The 19,777-nt window shown below is 41.5% G+C and overlaps 1 protein-coding gene across 3 annotated transcripts in view; it reads right to left on the bottom strand.

The window, feature by feature from the left end:
• tmem94 (transmembrane protein 94) overlaps positions 1-19,777 on the bottom strand; it is a 32,674-nt gene that overhangs the window by 8,961 nt on the left and 3,936 nt on the right. For 2 of the 3 annotated variants that reach the window (XM_047609103.1, XM_047609102.1), the window contains exons 3-19: positions 13,742-13,861; positions 12,847-12,974; positions 12,198-12,334; positions 10,382-10,587; positions 9,634-9,785; positions 7,675-7,777; positions 7,499-7,585; positions 6,751-6,867; positions 5,849-5,905; positions 4,152-4,256; positions 3,074-3,247; positions 2,706-2,930; positions 2,241-2,553; positions 1,137-1,310; positions 898-1,000; positions 615-823; positions 338-519 (exon numbers count right to left, since the gene is read on the bottom strand). In XM_047609103.1, the coding sequence (XP_047465059.1) occupies positions 338-519; positions 615-823; positions 898-1,000; positions 1,137-1,310; positions 2,241-2,553; positions 2,706-2,930; positions 3,074-3,247; positions 4,152-4,256; positions 5,849-5,905; positions 6,751-6,867; positions 7,499-7,585; positions 7,675-7,777; positions 9,634-9,785; positions 10,382-10,587; positions 12,198-12,334; positions 12,847-12,974; positions 13,742-13,861 (2,592 nt within the window). The remainder of the gene's footprint in view (positions 1-337; positions 520-614; positions 824-897; positions 1,001-1,136; positions 1,311-2,240; positions 2,554-2,705; positions 2,931-3,073; positions 3,248-4,151; positions 4,257-5,848; positions 5,906-6,750; positions 6,868-7,498; positions 7,586-7,674; positions 7,778-9,633; positions 9,786-10,381; positions 10,588-12,197; positions 12,335-12,846; positions 12,975-13,741; positions 13,862-19,777) is intronic. The other variant, XM_047609105.1, reaches the window with a different exon arrangement.

Here is a 19,777-nt window from a genome sequence, read left to right on the forward strand (position 1 = left end):
TGATTCTTGCTGTTGTTTACCATAGTTGTCTTATTCACATGGTCTTTTTTTCTAAACCTCTTGTACTATATATACTATATTACTATATATGTGGTTATCATTGGTTATCAGTGTTTTATATTGTATATTAAGGTAGATTAGATAGATACTTTATTTCCTGTTTATTTATGTTTCATTTGTTTCATGTAGTCCTGGTTTTAATTTGTAGTTTATGTATATTTGTAGTATCAATTTAGCAAAAGAAAAAAACCTTAGGTCGACATATGTTGCTTATAAATTTGACTTAAGCTGATGAGATCATTTTTGTTCATGTTCATAAAAGCTGGTGTGAGTTCACCTTGCTGCGGAGCTCATCGTCCATGGAAAAGTAAACAAAGCGGATGCAGGCGGTGACCAGGGCATCGATGAGTCGCACGGTGTCCAGCCTGGCTTGGAACTGGGACGACACCATGCCCATAAAGATCTGCCCACTCAGGGCCTGTACACAGTCCTCACGCTCCACGCCCTCACCTATACCCTCTGTAGACATGACACGGAAGGACAGGGAAAAGAAGAGTGCTGCATTATTGTTGCATTTAACTTTAATTTGCCATCCATCGTTCGCTAACTCGTACCATCTGAGCTCCAGCTGTTCCTGCAGGAATTGTGCTTGATGGGGGTGGTGGAAGGCAGCTCCACACCAGAGAAGAGGCAGGGACCAGGGGCCAGCTCCACACACTTCCCATTCAGTTGAGTGGACAGCGATACTTGCATGGGCTTGTAGGCAAAGGCGGAGCAGTAACCTGACAGACAGGCACGCTGGTAGAAGTCCAGAACCTTCTTCCTGTAACACAAGGTCAAAATGTTGAAATAAAGAAACTTTCACCCGTAAGGAGAAGGCATACTACAGACATGCACCTATCTGAGCCTGAGAGGGGGTAGATGTCAGTTCCATCCCAGAAGTCAGTGCAGGCCTCGAGGATAAGGTCGGCCGAACCGTGTGACAACATCTGCACATTATCTGCAACACAGTGAAAATCATCAGCAATGATTAAAACAAAGGCTTACTGATCTATTTGGATAAAGCCACCACACACAGGAAAATGCATCTCATATGTAACTTAACAGGCTGATAGGACGACAGCGTGTGGACTCACTGGAGGAAGAGTCTCGTACGAACAGGGAGATGAGGTGGGAGATGGGAGGCTGCCGTTTGGTGAAGTAGTGAAGGCGGCGGGAGTTGAACTCCTTGGTCTTCTCTCCAGATGGCAGCTGGTACAGAGCCAAGTGGTTTTCCTGTTTAAACAGTTCCCTCGCACCAGGAGTGAACCCTGACACACACACACATAGAAAACAAACAAAGGTGATGATGCTATGTTTTACATATCATTTAATAAAGTAATGAGGCGTCCAGCTGAGCTTCAGAAAAGTATGTAATCCTTAGCCGAGTGTGAACATCTATCAGTCTGAGACAAAGAAACTGCTGTTTTCAGATGCAGATCATTCACTTCATCAGTGAATAAAGTTAATTTACAATAAACAGTTAACTAATCAGTTTAATTGTGCTAGCTCCTATACCGCTAAGCTAGTTCATGTTGGAATCAGTTTCTCCGGGTTTGACCTTCTTTCTTGTAAAAAGTATATATCTCTATAGTCTAACTAATGGGAAGAGATGATTTGGAAGAGCAGTAGTAGAACATAGAGATCATGCTCTCTAATATATAAATGATATTCTTTTTTGTCGGTCTTGTAGGACCTGGATGCAGCATAAGCCTGCAGCATTCACGTGTCCAGTAACATCTGTGGTGACAGTGCAACAACAATAAACTTGAAAAATGAAATCTGTTATTCTTCCTCCTTTGTTGGCCGGTTACACTAACTCTGCAGAACCTCACCTGGTTAAAAGTCATTTTTTGAAAAAGGGCATACCAAACGGATATAATATGTGTGAAGACTTACTGTCACTAGTATAGATCAAACTCCAAAGTAAATGCTTACTATTTGTACTGGTCATACATTGCAAAATACCCTCTAAACTACTCTCCTTTCTTTGTGTTAAACAGACTGCTCAATAAAATAGCAGATTTTTGCAAACAGCTAACAGTGATCATCTTCTTGGGCTAAGACTTCATAATTAATTCATGGTGAATGAATTTCAGTCAGATCAAATTTTCTCTCTGAAGCAAACTTAAGGTTGGATTCAAAATTCCAGATGATCCGCATTAGATCGTTACAAAAACAAAAACAACATCCATGCTCACCTATGAGTCTGGAGAGCTCACAGAGCCCCCAGGGGACGCAGACAGGCAGCACGCTACCATGGCTCTCCTGCAGAGCCAGGTTGGACAGGTGGTCAGAGAAGCGGCACAGCTGCTGCGTGATGCTGGCATTGCAGAGGTTCAACATGATGTTGAGGCCGAGCGGCTTGAGGGAGGGCAGGTGGCACTGCCAGGAGAGGTCATCGAACTGGATGCTGGTCGGGTTCTGCTGGTCCTGCGACAGGCTCAGCATCTCTAGGTGGTAGTCGCACACAAAGTCATCGGCCTCGGCCTCAGGGCAGCCCATCCCAATATCCTGGAGACAAAAGACAAAGTTAATTCAGTGTCACAATGTGCTCTTTCTCAAACTAAACAATACTGAATAAATTCAATATCTGGATGTCAGATTGAGCATCTCCCTATTTGCACAACTATTTCCCAATCCTGAACTTTAGGTCCAGTTTGTACCTGCGTATGGTCGTCCTCGCCTCCCTCAGTGTCATGGCTGAAGCTCACATTGGATCCAGAGTGGTGTTTTGTGCGAGTCTGTGCGGGCTGGCAGGAGCGCTGGAGCCGAAGCGTATCCGAGGAACGAGCTGTGTCATGCGACGTCTCACTGGGCTCGGGCCCCTCTGCCGGCTGGGTGGAGGTCTCTGCTGGTAGACAGAGCAGGGCCTCCGCCTCCTGGCCGGGCTGCACAACAGTCACAACAGTCATGTGTGGATACAATGTGCATTAAAAGGTCTTAGTTTACCACTAAAAATGATCAGTCACATTCACAAATTAACAAAAAGTGATGCGGTGAGGCTAAAAGTTGTTTATGGCAACACACGCACCTCCTCCCTGTCATCCTCCATCTCCATTCGGCAGTAGGAGTTGACAGACAGGTCGTCCCTGAGGTCATCTTGGCTGTTGTGAGGTGGTTCCACTCGTCCACTGAAGAACAGTACTGTTTCTGGGCTGGGGTTAGGCCACGATAAGATACCCTGTTTGTCCACACAACACAGCACCTATACACACACGCAACAAAAACTCCATTAAAGTATATGACTGTAGGTTTACTGGATTTTCACTTTTCAAGGACAATTCTAAACCTTTTATAACAGTAGGGAGTTATCCTTGCATGCACTGATTGTTGCTAACATAGTATACTATAGCTGAAGACGCTACTTGGATGAGTGATGAAACATCTTTAATGAAGTCTACAAGTTTAGCTGCTGGTGTACGAGCTCTATTTACTCCCCCATGGTCAAGCTGACATTACTTTTATTATCTGTAGCTTTAGTGAGACTTGTTGGATTAAACAGAAGTAGGCGTCGGGTAACTTAGGCCCTGTTCAGACCTTGCACTGAAATCTGATCTCTGACCACATTTGGAGCTTTTTTATCTTTATAAGCCAGAGATAATGGTGTATATTACAGGTCTTCAACAGGGGGTCCATAATGCCACGTCGACCCGGGTTTTTTGCTCTGACATTGATGTATCTGCCTGTTACATTCTGATTTTGACACTGGACCAGGAAAGCCCACCAAAGGCAAGTCGACCTGGGTCTGAAAATGCAGGGTTGACCCGGATTTGACTGTTGTGGTATAGTAATAGAGATGAATTAGAGAGAGCCACTGGTGAATTATTCTACTGCATCCCAAATTACATCATTGTTTACTAGCATACACTGCAAAAAGAAAATGACTGGAGAGGCATCTGCAGACACATATGAAGACGCATTTTAATGCCAGGTGTAAACACAAATACCTAAAGCTTATGATCAAATAGCCCAGGACAAGTGTTAATGCAAAGGTCTGAACAGTGAAATACTCATCAGTTGAATATACAAGTCCAGCTGAATTTAAATCACAGGACAGCAAACTCACGTCTTGCTCTACACCCCCAACAGTTGAGGCCTTCAGTACTCACAGTGACAGATCCCAGAGTGTGTAAGAGGCTGGAAGTATAGCAGAGCGTCTGAGATTCTCCCTTCAAGACGCCAACCAGGTGTCGCCATACACATCGCAGCATCTCCTGCAGGACACATCAGTCATAAGTAAAATAAATTAACCAGGCAATATGAATAGATCTGCCTCAGAAGCGGAACTCAGATCTAAAACACAAAGGGAACGGTGCTAATCAGTTTTGTGACTGGGCCAAACAGAAAGAATAAGGAAAAAGCTTCTATACTACTGTGCACAGAGGTAAAAACCTACTACTATTTGCAGCAAACACTTCCATGCAGAATCGCAAATTCAGATTGTTTTGGAAAGAATCCATGAAGGCATTTTCAGCAGGAGACAAACTGAAAACAATCTATGTTCTGGGAAACGTTGGTAATTGAATGTTCAGTCTCTGTTCTCTAACCAGGCATTGCAGTAAACAACCATCCACAGAAACAAATTATTATATTTATTTTATTTATTAAGCCAATGTCACCAATGTTGAGTCTACGGAAACACTACATGTCGGTAAAGGTTGTATTTCACTTTATGTACCAGACACTACCATGGAGGCTATAGATGTTGTCTACAGAGACCATGGTGTTTTTGTTACAAGCATTAAAAGCTTTTGTAGTTTTAATTTAATTGGTGAGCTGATTTGGTGACCTGATGTCATAGTAACAGAATATAGATGCATTAGTCAAGCATATTTTTTTTAAGGTAGGGCATCTGTTCTCGCAACCTTTTACACATAGCAAAAATGTATACAAAACCCGAGCTTCTACAATCTTCGCCTCTCAATATTTTAAAGTCAGCATGTCTTCCAAATACTGATTTTGCCTTCATTTAATGCTCTGAAATACTGCCGTGGTACAGTAGTAGGAAAGGACATAAGGAGAGGAAACTTAGAGAATAACCAGTGGCTGATTTCCAGTCATGCAGTACAGGCAGATAAGCACAGGTGGAAGGTCAGGCACTGATTCAAGTGACAATATTAGGATCACCTCTGTCCTATATGTAATCCTTTCTATACTTGTATATAGATCATTATAAAAGCCTCAATCAATTTGTGATTGCTTTGATTTCCTTGAGTATTACAGCCCAGCAACAATTGAGAGCAATGATTGGGTTTGGGCAGGGAGTGTGACAAGAGGTGGGAACACACATTATATCCATGAGGTGGGAGGATGGACAGGCAAAACTGACTGTTGAGTTAACATGTCAGAGATGACTGGAGGCATCCGAACATTAACTTACATCCACAGGTGCTTGACCAAGACGTGTTGACTGATAATCCACAGATGAAGAATGACCAAAATCAAAGAGTCAAAGATGAGAAAATAAAATGTTGTGAAAGATTACAAATAAAAACAAAACAACAGAAAGCAAGTGCTTGTATCAAGCAAAAAAAGACAAGGACACACTGAGAATCAGAGAGTTGGCCTGAATCAAAAGATGGCCATGGAGATTTTCATGGTGAAGAAATCAAATGTGTCATTCGGGCTGAGGATGAGTGGAGGTTGGTGGGAGGGCAGTGAGAGCTGTGTACGGGGCTTCCACAGGAGGAGTTGCAAAGGGGCGAGGGCAGCGAGCAAGTGAAAACAGGCAGGTTCAGGTGAATTTGAGAGCCAAGCGAGTGGAAGAGGGGAGGGGGCTTGGGAGCGAGACAGCAAGAGGTTATACCTGAGAGGAAACCACTTCGGTGTAGCTGCTTAGAGTGTCCTCAGAGAACTTAGCAAGCTGGGGCAAGAGAAAAGTCTAGTTAAAACACAGGGGGAGGCCCTCGCTGTGTCTCTGCTGTGTAAGTGTGCGTGGTTTAGGGTTACACTCATATGGTTTGGAAGATCAGTGTCATTTGAGCATTGGAAAACCTGAAACCATACACATTGCAGTTTACTGGTGTAATGTTGCCAAAATTCATGGTTCAGTAGGAACCTTGGTTTTGGATCACAGCTTAGTCCGTGTTCCATGAGGATGCACCAATTTATTGGACATAACACTGGTATTTGCCAATATTTTTCCTGTTGACTGCCATTAATAAGATAACATTCACTGCTCATACTGCAGGTGTTTACTGGCTATGACTGAATTGGTGCAATAAAGAGCTGAAGGACTGCTAAGATATATTTTAGAATGATTTTATTATGTCATACTCTTCACCTTTAACTGTGTTTACATCCATATCGACCAAATATGTAAGAGATGTCAGAATAGCTCCATATTATATATTACATGATCAGTAAGTGATCATTAGGAATAATACAGGCCATTTTTAATGACAAACAAATATGAAATCAATCATCCTGTACAGCAAACATACTTAAGGACGCTGATCACTGTTACTGACCTCAAGTAACAGTCCTCAAACTAGAATATCAGTGTAACCCCACAGTGTGTGTCTATTTGGATATTAGTTAAAACATGGAAGACAAAAACCTGTGTTAGTAACTAAAGCCATTTCTTCTGCCAATGCATGTTACATCTGTGTGCGTGTGCGTGTGTGTGTGTGTGTGTGTGTGTGTGTGTGTGTGTGTGTGTGTGTGTGTGTGTGTGTGTGTGAGTTCGCCCATGACTGTGTCCCTCACCAGGCCAGCTGGTGACGCGCGACTGAATTCAGCAAGGACCCTGGCTTCTCCGAAGGCATTCACCAGCACCCACATGACAGGGAAGAGCAGGGGTAAGATGGGCAGAACACCCATCAGCTGAAAGCACAATGTCACACACCTCTGTCAAGACGTAACATTTTCAAATGTCTTATAAAGCCTTACCAATATACACCGATCAGCCACAACATTATGATCACTGACAGGAGAATTGAATAACATTGACCATCTTGTGACAATCAAATGCTCTGCTGGGAAACATTTGGAACATAAGACTTCCACTTAGACATGTACCACCCCCCTAGACCAGACTACAATGCAGTCTGACACAGGTAGACACATGAAAACAGTTTAAGAACAACTCAAAAAAACAAGAAGAGCAGCACGAGGTGTTGACCTGGCCTCCAAATTCACTAGATCCCAAACTGATCAAGTATCTGTGTTATGATCCACAGAGGCCCCTCCCCTCAACCCATAGGACCTAAAGACCCCCACTAACAACATCCTGTTACTAGACACCAAGACATCCTAAGAAGACCCATGTCCACTCTCTGATGAGTCACAACTGTTTTGGAGGAACAAGGGAGACCTACGCAATATTAGGTCATAATGTTATGCCTGATCGGTGTATAACAGAAAATAACCAAGTTGGATTTATAAATAAACACGATTTGCATGTGCTTCTCAGCAGATCCTAACTTAAGCCTGAGCTGGTTGAGCGTGTTCATACCTGAAGATGAAGGAAATTATAGCAGACAGGGGTGAGGCTGGGGGCATCACAGAAGTAGCGAATGGTGTTCACCAGCAGGAACACCACCTAAAGAAACAACAACAATGATAATCAGCACATTTGTTCTTTCAAATACACTGAAGAAACATTTTAGAAAGTCTATGTTAACTGCTCACCACGACAATGGGACAGACTATTTTGGCGATGATCGACTGTACTGTAAACCTCTCATTATCCATGACTGTGATTGGCCGGGACAGCGCCAACTCCAGACTGTTCCTATACAGAGAAGGAGGACAAAAACACATATTGCTCAATCAAAGTTCAACACTGTATCTCTTCCTCAGAGGGAGCTCTAGTTGCTTTAGGATTCCTTAATACTGGAGAAGAGAATAATTAATAGGCAGAGCAATGTTACAGTAGCGTAGTAGCACCTTGTGAGATCTTAACATTTTCTTTGTTTGATGTTGTCTCTTAGGTCTCAGAGGAGACATACAGTGAGTATAAAGAGTCTGCTTATGTGATGAGAAAAAAAACTTTGTAATTCACTTAAAAACAAAAAACACATTTCGGTGAAAAGGAAATGGTGAAGGCCGTCATTAAGAAGTGGAGAGTATGTGGCACAGAAGGGGCATCATCAGGAACAGTATGTCCCTTCAAATGTCATGAGAACACAAAGAAAAAACGGAAGCAAGCCAGGGAGGCTGTCTAGTGCCAGACAATAGAACTGAAGGAGCTGACACTCTTTCTGCTGTAAGTACTGGTTGTTCTCCACATCTGACAACTATCACCATGTTCTTTTTTTGTCTGTGCTGTGGTGGAGCAGGGTGGCAAGATACAAGCTTTTTCTGATGACAAACACATCCAGTGTCCCAACACCATGTGGAAAAATGTGACATTCATAAAACTGGAAGATGTGTTGAATGTGATTTTCTGGTACTGGGAGTTTAGGGATGCTAGAGGGAACACAAATATCTGCAAGTATCAAGTATTGTAAACTGCTGGTGTCTGCTAGAAGGCTGAAAATGGCATGACAATGATCCACAGCATGTATTCAAAAGAATAGCTTAGGCTGTAAAACATTCATTTAGAATGGCTCAGAACTCAGTTCTATAGTAACAAACTTCTGGGCTGCACATAGGAGATGCCATCACAGTTTGACAGTGATCACGCAAAAACTATTTTCTTCTTCTTTAGACTTTCTGATGTGGAAAATATGTTTCATTTGTGAAAGGTGTTAGCAGAGTGATGCAGAGTGCCCTGCTTCATATTTCTTAAAAGCTAATAAATGTCGACCAGAGCCAATTGTTTGCTTTTGAACAGAACTTTTACTACAATCCTGTGGCCTGACTAGTTTGACAACAACAGCCATTCAAGCTTTAATGGAAACATTTAACAGCTATCGCATATTTTAGCATCTGTGACTCTGCCCCAACAAGTCTGGAGCTGCCCCTCTTTTGTGGAGAGACAGATTAAGAAGGCTTTATTCTCAACGCAGGACAAAGTCAGCCTCATTGCCAGAGATATATACACAGAATTATAGAACACACTATTACACTAGTGATGAAAATAAGAAGTTGAGTTTGTTGCTTCTTGTTGTTTGGATGAGTCTTTCGTATGAGTTTATACATACACTTAGATGCACAAATGTTTTAGCACTGGCACATTTTTTGTTATTTTAGCTGTTACAAAATTGTGATTAGGGGTGTCCTGATCCATTGCTGATATAGGATATCAGTCTGATATCAGCCAAAAACACAAGTATCAGATTATATTGGCCTGAATTTAAAATCTCCCGATATAAGCAGTCCATTGTGGTCCATTCCAGACACCGCTCCAAAACGTCTATCCAGCAGTGCCCGGATCCCGCATGCAGAGCCCACGTGAGCACAACAACAGCGTGTGCTAAGGTGCTAACAAAGCAGCAAGGAGTAGGAGTGATGTCGGCCGCAATATTGGTACCGTATCAGAAGTGAAAAAGTGGTATTGGGACACCCCTAATTGTAATTACAGCTTTCAATTGACAGTGGTCAGAACACTTTGTTTTAGTGAAAGCTCGAACTGGTCAGGCGCTATTAAACAAGTAAATGGTTTCATTTAAAAAGAGTTCATCAAGATCCACCATGGTTCCCAACCTGACACTGTCCAGAACTGGAGTGCGGACCACTCTGAAGAGGCGGTGATGCTGGGGGCTCTGGGGTCCTCTTTTCTCTTTGGCTCGTGGGGAAGGAGGAGGAGAGAATGGGGGAAATAAATCTCCAGGTTCCAACACTATGTGCTCATCATCCTGAGGAGGAAAAAAAGATTAATAAGCACAACTTAGCTTTAAGCTGATCTGAATAATTTTACTGAGCATACACTACTGATGGAAGCAGTAAGGTCCAGGAAGTTAGCCTGTATTCACTCTGTTGGGAACTGATAACACCCTGACAAAGATCTGCAAAGCTTCATGTGGTGATGGACAGAAGAAGCCAGTAAAATATTGACATGTTGACAGCAAAACAAACTGTTAACATAGATTAGCATTTGTGGAGTTTAGCTTAATCGCTTAACATCACATACTCATCACGTAGGAGAGGTTTACGTTATTAGATCATATTAGTTTAGGAAGGTCTGCCTTTTTTACAGCATCAATAAGAAATACGTTTTACCCTCCACTATGTGGAGTTATGATTGTGTACATGTGTGGTACTCTGCTAATCTTGAACCCAACAAATAACTGACTAAATATTAGCTTTCTGTGCCAATACCAATATGTGCGTTATCTGGTGCACTGATATCTATTAGAAATTGAAATCTTGGGTACATACTGTAGCTGAAAGTTTCTTATTTTCCAAAAGATATATTTTTAGTACAGTGCACAGTATTGCAACACAGACTCACCTTAATGCCTCTGAGGGACACAAACGCTTCCTGGCCGGGTCTCAGAGCGATGATGTCTCCTTCCACCAGCAGACTGACGGGCAGGTTAACCAGCTGGGAGTCACGGTACGTCCAGTGAAGGGACCATGACGGGGATGAGGGTGTGTAAAGGTCAGGATATAGAGATGGAGACCAGCGGACCTCACCCACACATCCTGACAGGTAGTCTAGGAGGAAGTGAAAAGGCAGTCAGAGAACAGGCCGACCAGCTTGAATGTCACTGTAAATATATCAGGAACAAATGACAACAATCAGTTCTTCTGAAAGTATATGCGACACAATCAGTCCATTTCTGAACATACAGAGGCTCGTTTATTATTTGAAGCCATAAAACCACTGAGAAGAGTTGATACAGAATTCTGCAGTCAACCATTTCACACAAGGCAACTGATTATTTGAAAATTAAACAGGAAATAACATAAAAAAACATGAGAGCGTCTCCCAGTAGATATTGAACATGTGATTATATCAAAACCATTCATGTCTACAATGGTCCCTGATTCCTGTTTAGCAGACACATGAAAAAAAAAAAGATGTAGCAAGCCATGGGAATAGTTTATTCATTTAATTTAATGCACAAATGCAATTATAGTCAGGCGTTCTTCTTCTCGAATTACACTGCAGTAATAATAGCCTTTCATGCAGCAGAATTTATGCCAGCTGTCTTTCCAGCTTTTAGCACGTGCAACTGGGTAGCTTTTAGCCGTGTTTCTTCTTATTTACATTCATTTCCTGAGTCATTGTTTTCCTTTTCTTGCACAGAACACATACATATTAAAAAGTAACAAGAAACTAAAATCCAAATTAAGGCAATCAGAGGTACCAGCAGCGGCGTCTTTGCATTAGGGGCCAGTGGGGCATGGCCCCACCAGAGGGCGCTGCTGTGCAGGGGAGGATTATAAGCTTTTATAAGTTTTCCTGTGTCAAAAATGTTGTTGCACATTTATAAATAATAAAAACTTTGCCCCCAATAAAATAACCAAAGTTTTCATTTAATGAAAGTAATTTCCGCTGTAGACACTTTTTGTAGCGTAGTTGTGTGTGAATTGTTAATTCTCCCTGATGCTCCGTCTCCTCCTTTAACATTCAGTGGTGCACAGCCGAGATGGCTTTCAGTGTTGTGGACTAGTGAACTGCTGCATGTGAATGAGCGTGTACAGCGCATACTTCACTTTGGGCAGTGGGGCCTGAAGTTCAGGGCCCCAGAGGATTCTCATTGGCTGATTTGAAGCAAGGGTGGGGACTGCACAGGACTTGTTAGCTCAGCTAGTAACATACCAGGAGCTAATTCACGTTTCATTCATTCATTCTTTGCAGGATGAATGGGGTTTCTACCTGGCTAGTGTGAGATTCAGGACTTTACCACTTAAGCAGAAGTTGAAGATAAAAGGTTTGGGACCACATCGACCAGAGGATTTAATCATTTCTCAAGAAGGGAAAGCTAAAACTAGTTCATTCAACCAGGAGTGATTGAAGCAGAAAACAGAGCTCCATGCAACTTGGTGAATCCAATTTATTTTTCATTTAAATGGAACTGATGATGTAGTTTACATACTGATGGAATTTGCGACGATGCATGTATGGGACACAACCACACGCAGTCATTTCAGCTATCTTTGCAGCTGAAATGGTTGTGGTATATGGTGTGTTGTAATTTTGTATATTTACTGGTGTAGACAATAGTCTGTGTTCCCGCACATTTCCCAGTGAACGGTGACATGAAGAAACACAGATGGCTATGGGCTCATGATTTTTTGAGTTAACAGGATCGACTCACCACTGAGCTGTGTGATGATGCCCTTAAGGCGTCGGACCATCTCACTCCTCTTCAGTCGCTCCTGACGTCCGACCAGCAGCAAGTTCAGCAGGAGGAGGAGAAGGAGAGCTGCGGCATTCATCAGCTCTATACCAGAGCTGTGAAAATACAAAACCAGCAGAGTTAATAATAAAAGTTAGAAACCTGACCTCACTCTTCAACAAGAAAGAAATACATTGTAATGCTTGATATTACAAAGAGTTATCCCATATAATAGGTATTTTATACTGGTGCACAGTGAGAAGCTATTCCTTATTCACAGGTTTAGTCAGTTTGGACATCTAGTACACACATTTAATGCTCGTACTGTAAAGTAAAAGCGTATCGAGTCTAAAATTGTCTTGGCATTCACATTATTCAAGGCTGTAATGACGACAGCTGGTACTGTGTGTGTGTTTTTCTGCAGAATAACAAAGTGGACACGCACAACCATGAATGGCTAACCTTCTATCTTATTCACATAGGATTAAAATCATAGACCCCTGCAATAATTACAAATTATTAGTGGTGCTCAGGTAAAACTAGTCCCAGAGGGATTTTACTGAAGCTGCATAGGAGTGTCGCTGACATTCCAGGACAGGACGACTGAACTAAACTAACAGTGACCTACCTGCCCTTTGGCTGGCTGCCATGGCAACAGAAGAGTCCCAGCACTACCAGCAGAGTGAGGGCAGCCCCTGGCCAGTGGAGACAGGAGTGACGGTTGCCATGGTATAGGAAGCTGTTCAGCCATTGTTCCTATGAAAGTATAAGGAAACAGCAGAAAACAACAATATGTAACACGCTCTGTAAAATATTTAACATGTGATAGCTATCAAAAGAATGAGCACAGGACTGGGTTTATTGCTGTATGAGACTAGTGATTGCTAATTCAGGTGTAGGTGTACAATACATATCCCTTTAGGTCAGGGAAGAGAAGACGTAATAATTTATGTTTATTTCAATCTGGCACATTTACCATTAAAGGGGAAATGAAACGTACATATGTTGGTCCTTGTAATGCAAATTATATTCAGTACAAGTCAAATATTAAAAAGTTGCTAGAAATCAAAGATTTAAGAAGTTTATTTTTCATCATTTCCACCTGGCTTGCTTGCTAGGGTGTTACCATTTTTAAGTGACATAATCGAATACGACACAGGGTTGGTTGGATCCATCTGAGCGTCATTGGAAATGGACGAGGATGAAATGGAAAGATATCTTTAACCCGTGTAAATCCTATGCTAATGCAAAAAGCACAGCCATCGTATTTTCTTATATGCTAACATTTGTCAATAGTGCTATATACACAGTATTGCTGATAAGATCGGAACTCCGTCTGTAAGATGCTGTTTACTTGATGGAGTGCTCCATTTCCCTTTAAAACAGGCATTGCCCAGAATTTCAATACCCCTGTTGTAGATGGTGGAGACTGCAAAACTAACATGACCCAAGTTGAAGTTTTACAGAATGAAGGTGCTGAACTCAAAAACACTAGTATTGCGTGTATAAATGTGAATGCTTACCGGCACTGAGGCTCGTCTGCGTGCAGCTCTCTGATGCTGCTCCAGCAGACTGCTGAGCTGGTCCCGGAGCTTCGCTAGAGCCTGGCCAGTTGAAAGGCCCAGAGTCACAGCATCCTCCTCCTGCAACAACACGTAGAACGGCTGTGTCATACTCAGGCTGACTTTTCACTCCAAAACAATCTCACAGTCTTGCTAATTACTATCTTGGATGCCAGTTTTCACGATTGATGGTTTTATCAGATTATCTTTTTTGTATATCTGACTCAAGTCATATTTTCATAAATGGCTGCATCTGTTTTTCACAGCAAACTTTTTTGCATGTTACAACAGGAGAAGCATAAGTGTCACTGACAACTATAAAAACAACTTAATTTCATTTTGGTAAACTATCTGCTTGCTTATTAGCTCTGTTTCGATTACATTTTTTTTTTTTGCAAAATAAAGGCAATATTAGTACAATTACACTTTGCATGTGTTTCCATTGAAATGTGTTCTGAGAATGAGCTGTAAATCTCATAAAGTCTCATTTTACGATATCCCATAATTTTCTTAAATTATCAGCGCACGAGGCTTTGTTTTGTGGAAGATGGACTTCAAATGAACTGGTCACATGACATCCTACGACATCTCCAGTGACAGGGAAATGTAAAAAATAAAAAATGTTTCCATTGCACTTTTGCGATAAACTTTTATATCAATATGTCTGAAAAACCTCCTCATATATATCATTCTGTTCTTCCACATCAAAAAGCCTCCAATATAGTAAATGTAGCACCTGAAATAAAGCACGAAATTCTGATTTTAATTCCCACACCTCTCTAAAACAACAACTAAAAAGCAGAAAATTTACAGCATTTACATTTTCCAGTGTCATGCTGGATGTTAAAACATACTACAGAAGTAGCCCACTTCTGTCCACTCATAATAGGTAAACATGACGCTTGTTTAAGTGGTTGAAAACCCAGGGATTTGTAAAGGTGTTGAAAATCATTAATCATAGGTATGAACCATTAAGCCAGTAATAACTTTACAGGGTTAACGTTGCTCCCTTTGAACAACAAAACATGAGGGAAGCTTGTGATGCAGCTGGAGAAGGTGTTGTTTTATTCAACAGGTCATGCAGACTGACATGAGGCAGACTTTTCATTTTATTGATGACGACTGTGACTGATGCTGTTCTTATGGTGTGACTCTTCTGCTACTACAGAAGTATAATGTTCACATAAAACACAAGGGGTGAAAGGGAGACTAGGGAAAATTGTTTATTGTAATATTTTCAGTGTGAATCTCACTGACTCCTCTATTATTCCCTAGAGTTTCAATTCTTTTGTGGTCAGCCCTACACAGGGTGAAGCCAAAGAACATTGGAAGAGACTTAGCTCCAGCAACTCCAAGGTCACAGTTTTCTACCAGAACCAGAGGCCTGGGAGTTGCTGGTAGCCGTGCTGACAATTGTAGATGTATATTATTGTGGCGAATGGAAGAACTGGGGCAGAACGAGTCTTGCGTCAGTGTCAAAAAGCTTTAACTGAAATGGGACTTACTGACCTAATTTCTGTTAGATAAATACATATTTGGAATTTAATCCCTGGCAGCCATGTTTGGTCTCTGTCATCCAATCAAAAGCTGTATTACTTAGTTAGCGATTTAGTGTCCTGATTTTATAATCAGGTAATTAGTGATAATCAGATAGTTGTCTGAAGTTCAAAAAGCTCATTCATCTGAGGCTTTGGCTACAACTATGGTGACAAAATCATTTGCACAGTATTATTATAATTATTATTGTTTTTTTTATTAGTCTGATATCACATGTTTGCACTACTCCAAAGAGTAGTATTCCTAAAAAATATATTGTTGAATTATACTCAAACATACCTCATTCCATATAATGCTTACAGGAAAAAGTAGCAACTGGTGTAACTATGACACATATGAATACGTAGAATGCTTAGCCATTTCTAATCATAACTGCATAGTTCTCACTGCAAAGAAATTAAATGAATGTTTCTCAATGCCGCGCCTTATCTACTGCGAATGGGAAAGCAACCTTTCCCATACTCCATGTTGCTGTGAGAAAGGCCCATGCACACACACACGCAGAAAGACATGCACAAATATGAGAATTCCCACACACATACACATGTACACACACTAGGTTCAGCTTTCAGGCTCTACATCCCACGCAGGCAAGCTATAAATAACCTCCCATTTCCCAGAGTAACAAAGCCTAAACCAATATCCTGCAGACAGACGTAAACATGCAGAGAGGAGCCTGGGCAGTAAAGCAGTGCCTGCCTGTAACCCGCGAAGGATCGAGCTTAACCTTGGGTGCTTGCCAACAAATCAAGTGTTTTACACCAACATGCATATACAGTGCTACTGACACCAAAAGGTTTGCGTTAACTGCAGTACAACTGATTGACTTGTGTCCCTCGGTTAACGGACAACTGTCTTATTAGATTCGATTTGCCTTTACTGAGGATAAGATATGTGACTACAGACTGACAGAAACAAGCAAGACAACTTACAGCTCTCCTCTTCCAGAGACAAATCCCTTCTCTCATCGTCATCACCATGACGCCCCAGCTCTGCTCTGCTTCTCTAAAATCTGTAACAATACTTCTAGCCTGTAAGGGCAACGTTTAAATAACGAAACCGGTTACATTTCAGGATCTGGTTCGGTTCTCTGGATGGCAATAAAGTCCTAAGAGAGAAAGAGACTGCCTGCTCATGTCTAGAGTCAGGAGAGAGCTGGTGATGCTGCAAAACCTCACCCAAATTTCCCTCGTCACTGAGCTGCAGACAACCGAGCCCAGCGTCAGTGTCAGACTTTAATTCAGACACACAGTCTGGCTGCCTCTCTGGCACCGGCTGTACCTCATTCAGTTTAACTCAGTTCAGCAGCTGGCTGGGACGCTGGGAAACAAAACCAGCGAGGAACAATGTAAGCCTGGCCTGAATAACCCCGGTTGGGCATTGTCCCCCGCTCCTGCCAGCATAGCATATGTTTATAGCAATCGAGAGATACAGGAAAGCCACAGAGAGAAAGTCCCCCCAGCATTGCTCCCACAGGAACATTTTCTAATAGGAAGTTTAATTAAGCTAACACAAAGCTAGCTCATAACCTAACCTGGCTGCTGCTAGTAATGGTAGTAGCTACAATTATTACTGCGTTGTCACGTCACGTTCAGCTCTTGCATTAACTTCCAACCTAGGCCAACCTGATCACAAGTGGCAAAATATGTGTTCACGGCTGGCATTAAAATGCGTCTTCTCATGCGCCCCATGCCAGCATTAGAGATCAAAATGCAGTTTTGCGCTGTCCATGCAAAAAAAACACAGACATCACCTGGGACACATATAAAAGGCTATTGTATAGCTGCTGGCTCTGATTGATCTCTACTGCTGTATCAGCTATTCACTGTGAAAAGTCACACCTTGGGGACATGACACATCATATGGAACAAGCTGTGAGGTCTTTCTGTCCACTGTATTATTTATTTATTGATCTCCGCCCTGATGTTAGTTATTTTACAGAGTTGCACAAAACTGAAATAATGGGAGCCCAGAAAACGTCCAAGCGCAACATAATTTCAACACTGCATCAGAATCAGCATCAGATTTATTAATATTTCAGTTTGTAGTTTGGAATACTTGCAGTGTGTTTATTTTCTGAATGACAGAGGAAAAACTCTTAGCCAAGAGCACCACTGTTGTGTGGGAGGGCTTAAATGTGACCCAGGACGCATTTTGTGTTCACCTAATAAATGAGATGAAACAAGTCTCAGGCCACTTCCAAATGTGGTCTAGAGATTTGATTACTCAAATGTGTCCTGGGTGTGTTCACACTACGGCTGTAGTGGTATGCCAATATTGACAATAATTGTGCTTTCAATTTAGTATAGAGGATTGTGGAAACAATCACACACACAGCCATTTGTTTTGCACTACTCCACTAATCAAGCGATGCCTGTTATGCACTAAGACACCAAAGCAATCTGATCAGAAATGTTTCATAAACTAGGAATTGCAATCGCAACATTTGTTTAACCTCAGGGAAAGAATATAAGTATACTTCGATTTTATAAAAAATGAGAATTAAATTATTGCAATATTAACATTTTCCCATTGAGAGTAAAAAAAATACAGTGATCTGAAAGAGAATGTGCAGTATCCCCCAGGATGAATTCACAGTGACAATGCAATTAGTACACACCATTAATCATATGTCATTTTAGCCTTTGTTTGTCACTAATAGGAGGAACTTGTGACTTAGCAGTTAAACGTATCAGTCGGTTGGTTGAGTCTTGTCTCCAGCACAAAACTGGGACCATTTAAAGTGTTATTCAATATTCCAAAACTGTTCTGCTCACTCTCAAAATGAGCGTAATTATCTAAGAATGAAAACAACATGAGCTCACAAGTAATGCAATGCAAGTTTAAAATAAATGACAATAAAAGGAAATGTCTACTCTACCTCTTCTTCCAGCACATTCATGTCTCCTTAAGGAGTTCAGCTCCATTCTTCTAACTGTAGTGTTATGAGTTACTGATTATATAACAGAGAACAAGGTGGGGACATTGAGATAGAAGAGGTAAAAAGCTCTTCACTGAGTTCGTTGAGCAACAGCTCGGTGGCCATGCAGCCATGTTTCCATTCCTACGTGCCTTATGTTGACCCAGAGGTAGCAGGTTGTGAAATTTACTCTACTACATATCTATGTTTAACCGGACAGGTTTGATCTTTTGACCTGTTTCCAGGGTAAATCAATGACACTTAAAGTTCATGTGAAGGGATGTATAAGCCAGGGAGAAGAAAAAAGGTTTATTTCCTACTGCTTATTCTGTATATTTTTCTGCTATCAAGGATAATTTCACTTGATTACAACTTGGTTATTGTTGAAGTTTGCTCATCTCACTGGCTTGCATGTAAATAGTAGAAATAGTCAGTAGCAGTAACTCTTGTTCAACTTTTTCTCATTCAACATGAGCTGCTCACTCCCAGTCACCTCTGTCTGAAGTACACACACAATGGCAAAACCTTTAAAGTAAATGGTGGGGTGAGCAGAGAAAACTCAATCTCTTCCTGAGCCTGCCCATCCCTGACCCAGCTGGTCCTACTTCCAGGATCCATTTCAGTAAAATGCTTGCTAGATGCTGTACCTGCAGCAGATATCAATTATCTTTCACAAACCATATAGTTTTGTTAGTTTTCCCAAATTATCTAACTACTAGTCTCTTTTCTGATGCTACATCCAAAGCCATAATTGTGTCTTCAAACGCCAGCCTGTCTGTGAAGGTTCTCTGTCATCTAGGTCATGCTATATCCAAAACAGCATGATCAGGATGAAGAACTGACGGAGCTACTCACATGAGGGGCTTCAGGAAAACCCAACAAGTCCAACAGCCATTCAGTGTGTTTACATGCACGTGAAAAAACTAATTATTGCCTTAATTGGACTATAACAGGAGAACTAAAGTGCATGTAAACACGTTACTCCGAGTTCTCATTATTCGATTGAGACACCCAGATAATGCGATAGGAAACGGAGTTTTCATTGGATCATGCGTGTGCGCATGCTCCACAACCACTGCGCTGCACTGGAGTGTGACCCCGGAACAATAACGTCTTCTGCTTCTGCTTTGATGCAAATCAAAAATCCCAATTCCCTTTCACTGTGCAACTTGGGGACCTTCTTTAAATGTTACGTTTAAAGGAAAGATGGATGCTTTTCTCTTCACTCACTTAAAACCTCAGAGCCTCTAGAAGACAAATAAAACTTAACTGAAAAGACTGACAAAGTGACGGACTGGTAACACAACCAGAAGCCAGCCTCCTTTTGAATGCTGTGGTTTGGGAGTTGGACAAAGAAGAAATGTATATTCTACATCCTCTTTACCTCCTTTACTAGTTCCTTTTTTATACAAATGAGGGGAAATATATGTACATTTAGATCCAATACAAGTTTTTTTAGAATTTTTTTTTGTATCTTTAAAAGTGACACAATTTCCAATTCCCAGCATGTCACTGGTACT

Source organism: Mugil cephalus, chromosome 16 (genome assembly GCF_022458985.1).
Source record: "Mugil cephalus isolate CIBA_MC_2020 chromosome 16, CIBA_Mcephalus_1.1, whole genome shotgun sequence".
Lineage (NCBI taxonomy): Eukaryota > Metazoa > Chordata > Actinopteri > Mugiliformes > Mugilidae > Mugil > Mugil cephalus.